Source organism: Sinocyclocheilus grahami, unplaced genomic scaffold (assembly GCF_001515645.1).
Source record: "Sinocyclocheilus grahami isolate Dianchi unplaced genomic scaffold, SAMN03320097.WGS_v1.1 scaffold454.1, whole genome shotgun sequence".
In the NCBI taxonomy this organism is placed as follows: domain Eukaryota; kingdom Metazoa; phylum Chordata; class Actinopteri; order Cypriniformes; family Cyprinidae; genus Sinocyclocheilus; species Sinocyclocheilus grahami.
Genome location: NW_015505633.1, coordinates 683,124 through 687,683, shown reverse-complemented (window position 1 = coordinate 687,683; position 4,560 = coordinate 683,124). Strand labels below are relative to the sequence as shown.

Here is a 4,560-nt window from a genome sequence, read left to right as displayed (position 1 = left end):
GCATAGAGGACCTACAATAATGTACAGTATTTGAAAAATAATGTGTTTTTTGAACATTAAAGCATGCCAACATATTCTCTTTCACCAAATACACAAAATAATGATCTTTAAAAAGCATCATATGACCCCTTTAATATGCTACATATTAACCAGTAACACTTTACAGTAAAATTCCATTCGTTATTATTAGTGAACTACAAATGAACTAACAAAGAAAAATAGCTTATTAATCTTAATGTAAATTTTTTGATGTCATAAGTTTTTAATGTTATTTTTAACATGTCTATCCAGTGTTTTTAATATGCTTTAAAACAAAACATGCAAATTCTTCAGTCAACACCATTGCGGTCACAAATACATAACCAATCCCGTCAACTTATGGCTTGGGGCTTTTCATATCATAAGCAAACTGTTTCCGCCTAAGGATGTTGATTTCTAGGAGGTAGCTGTCTGCATGGCGAGCAGGTGTGTAACATGGTTTGTGTAACATTAGCAACACATTATTAGCTGTTTAATAACATAGTCATAATGATATCAATTACTGCTGTGTGTCTTGATGTTGTAGAGAGTGATACATAACATGTATTAGCATTCTAATGCATTGACTTGCAGACAACCCTGTATTATTTGCTTTTCCTCTTCTACTTCGGAATCAGTTTCTGATTCAAACATATATTCAAACATGACTATTTGAATTGAATTCTGCCAAAGTGCTTGTAAGTGTTCGTTAAATGCGTAACATTAATTACGTGAGAACAGGTCTGCTCATGTCTGAAATTTTTTTTTATGAAAAACATTATAATTATTTTACATAACAAAAACATTATAGCTTATATTTGTTTAGTAAATTTTTTAATTAATGTAAAAACTAAAACGAATTGTAAAACTAAAAATAATTGTTTTTTAATTGTGTTCAGTATGGTGGGCCGCATTTGAATTCGTGACGAATTCGCGGGTTGAGGACCACTGATGTAGAGTAATATTCAAGCAATTTTAAGCCATGAAAACAATATTTTCACTGGGAAAATCGTTTAAATATGTCATTTTGATTATCAAAGTTTGATGAGTTTTAAGGGATAAAATTAGTGACTGCAGGACTAACATTTACTACTACATCAGCAAACTCAAAACTTGCATCTGTTAAGAATATTTGAAGGGATAGTTCACCCAAAAATGTCAATAATTACTCACCTTAATTCCAAACCCGTAAGACCTTCGCTCTATGGCTTGGGGCTTTTCATATCATAAGCAAACTGTTTCCACCTAAGGATGTTGATTTCTAGGAGGTAGCTGTCTGCATGGCGAGCGGGTGTGTAACATGGTTTGTGTAACATTAGCAACACATTATTAGCTGTTTAATAACAGTCATAATGATATCAATTACTGCTGTGTGTCTTGATGTTGTAGAGAGTGATACATAACATGCATTAGCATTCTAATGCATTGACTTGCAGATAACCCTGTATTATTTGCTTTTCCTCTTCTACTTCGGAATCAGTTTCTGATTTAAACATACATTCAAACATGACTATTTGAATTGAATTCTGCCAAAGTGCTTGTAAGTGTTCGTTAAATGCGTAACATTAATTACGTGAGAACAGGTCTGCTCATGTCTGAAATTTTTTTTATGAAAAACAATTATTTTACATAACAAAAACATTATAGCTTATATTTGTTTAGTAAATTTTTTAATTAATGTAAAAACTAAAATGAATTGTAAAACTGAAAGTTATTTTTTTTATTGTGTTCAGCATGGTGGGCCGCATTTGAATTCGTGACGGGCCGCGGGTTGAGAACCACTGCTATAGCCTTTGTGTATAGATTTAAATATGTGCATCTTTAAGCATGACAGTTGAAATGAAATGGTAACACTTTATAATAAGAGTCCATTTGTAGCATTAAGATTAATGAAAGCTGTGTAAGTATTGTTCCAAAAATGTCAATAATTACTCACCTTAATTCCAAACCCGTAAGACCTTCGCTCATCTTTGGAACACAAATTAAGATCCAGGAGCTTTCTGACCCTGCATAGACAGTGATGGTATACCACAATCTTTTTGTACTTTTTTTGTACTTTTTGTGCGCAAAGAAAACAAAAATAACAACTTTATTCAACAATTTTCCTCCTATTTTCTCCTAATATAAAGTATTCTCATAGCTACGTAAAATTACGGTTGAACCACTGATGTTACATGGACTATTTTAACAATGTCCTTACTACCTTTCTGTGCCTTGACCGTGGTAGGGCCCTTGCTGTTTATGGAGGGTCAGAAAGCTCTCGGATTTCATCAAAAATGTCTTAATTTGTGTTCCAAAGATGAACGAAGGTCTTAACAAAGAAGACACACACACAAAAAAACAAACTTGCTGTACGACAGCTGAAAACCAACTGAAAACAAAGAGACCTACAGCATGACAATACATCATGTTGAAACATCACATGCAGGAATAAGACCAGTGAAACGTGTCCATTAACGCAGGGGCCAGGGGAGACGCTCTTTATATGGGCTTTGTTGTAACACGTTTGAACCAGAAACTGTTTCTCATGAGTGAAACTGTATCTTGAGCTCTGTTTGGGAATGACAGGACAAGACATCCTACACTTGGAATGAAGACTGATTTTGCCCTACAGTGTTGAATCGCTGACGTTACGCGTGGATGATCCAGCACTGCAGGGCAAAATCAGTTCAACAGAAACCAGATGGCTTTCCTCTGAATTAAAAGACTGATCGAATGTGTCTATGTGGCAAGCGCAGGTGCTCTGATGTGTTTGTGCATGTGAATGTATGTTTTATACCTGTGGATATCCTGCGCTGTTGTAGAGGGTATGTACCCGTGAAGCCGGAGCAGCCATTGAGCGAACTGCCAGCATCGCCCGGCCGGCTCCGCAAACACGGCGGCGCTACTGAGCAGGAGTTTTTCAGGAGCCCTGTGTGTGTGACACAAAAGAAGTGGGTGAGAGTCACTCACTTCCACTGCAATCAGGTGAGGATTTCAGACCAATATGTGAAAGGACACATTACACTTTTCTCAAAACTGTTATGGATGGATCTTCAATATGCAGTGCTTTAATTTACAAGGCAGTACAAAAATACAAATAAATTCCACAAATAATCACAAAGAAATGGCCAGTAACACATTGAATTATTAGTGAAATTTTGAAGTAGAAAGATTGAAACAGTAGTTTTTTTTTTATAAAACACTCATAATCTGAATCAAAAATTCATTTTTACAGTTTAGATATCAGTAAATATCTTAGAGGTTGCTCTTAAGAAATTAAGAAACAATTCTGAAAGAAAACTATTTGGGAAGAAATTGATTAGAAATGTTTAAGTTCACATTGACTTTTATTTGTGAAAATAATTTATCTGGCAAATCTTTAAACGGTTCATGGCATTATTGAGATCTCTTATGAAACTAGACACGTGTGAGATTTAAAGGGAAAGTCTGATTTCCATTTGCTCTCCTTTTTAATCTTGTTGTCTAGGATAAAAAGAATGGCAAAATAAAGAGATCTCATATGGGATTATTTTTTTCTTTGAGAGCGTCTTGAAACCTATTTTCGCCTCAAAGAAAAATAAAGAATTTATGACTTTATTTCTTACAATTTCAATTTTATTTCTTATTTTAAACTTCACAATTACTTTAATAATAATAATAATAATGCATTTTATTTATCATGAGCTTTTCTTAACCCAAAGCGCTACAACAACGAGCATGAGTTTCTTAAACCATAGCGCTAACACAGCATAACAGCATAAAAACAGCAATGAACAACACAATAAAAAGAAAGAGTATAAAACATACTCAGTTACAGTAAGCAGCTTTAAAAAGATAAGTCTTTAAAGATTTCTTAAAACAATTCAAGGTTGGAGAATCTCTAATTTCTTAATAGACTTATCAGGGAGACCAACATAAAGTGCATTGCAGTAATCAAGCTTTTATTTTTTACTTAGGGGTGGTTCACCCAAAAATCTAAAATCTGGCAAAAATTACCATCACAAATTAATTTCACATGTTCATCTTCGAAACACAAATTAAGATATTTTTATTTATCATTTATTAAGATATTCAACCTCTCGAGGCTGGCCTCTGGTATTATTAGAGGAGCCAGTTCGGTGCCCTGAAGCGGATGATCGGCAGGGAACGACCGACCTGACTGCTGTAGCACCCTCACTTGAGGGGGCGAGCTCTCCCGTGCTGCACCGTTGCCGGGCGGCAGCTGGGAATTTCACTCGTCGGAGCTCACTGAGCCCTGAAGCACCGAGGTGGCAGGGGTATCAATGAACCTCCGTGAGGGCACTGAGGGAACAACCGACCTGACTGCTGTAGCACCCTCACTTGAGGGGGCGAGCTCTCCCGTGCCGTACCGTTGCCGGGCGGCAGCTGGGATTTTCGCTCGTCGGAGCTCACTGAGCCCTGAAGCACCGAGAGTGGCAGGGGTATCAATAAACCTCCGTGAGGGCACTGAGGAGGATTGGGCACCGTATACTGAGGTGTTATCCTTTCCTCCCCAAGTGGGCTGCCCTCAGGGACCTGACAATGGTAGGACCATTTCGC

At 36.6% G+C, this 4,560-nt stretch overlaps 1 protein-coding gene across 3 annotated transcripts in view; it reads right to left on the bottom strand.

Moving 5' to 3' along the window:
• The window catches only part of LOC107552637 (retinoic acid receptor RXR-alpha-B), a 69,784-nt gene that overhangs the window by 42,164 nt on the left and 23,060 nt on the right, over nt 1–4,560 (bottom strand). For all 3 annotated transcript variants that reach the window (XM_016234569.1, XM_016234570.1, XM_016234571.1), the window contains exon 2: nt 2,798–2,929. In XM_016234569.1, the coding sequence (XP_016090055.1) occupies nt 2,798–2,929 (132 nt within the window). The remainder of the gene's footprint in view (nt 1–2,797; nt 2,930–4,560) is intronic.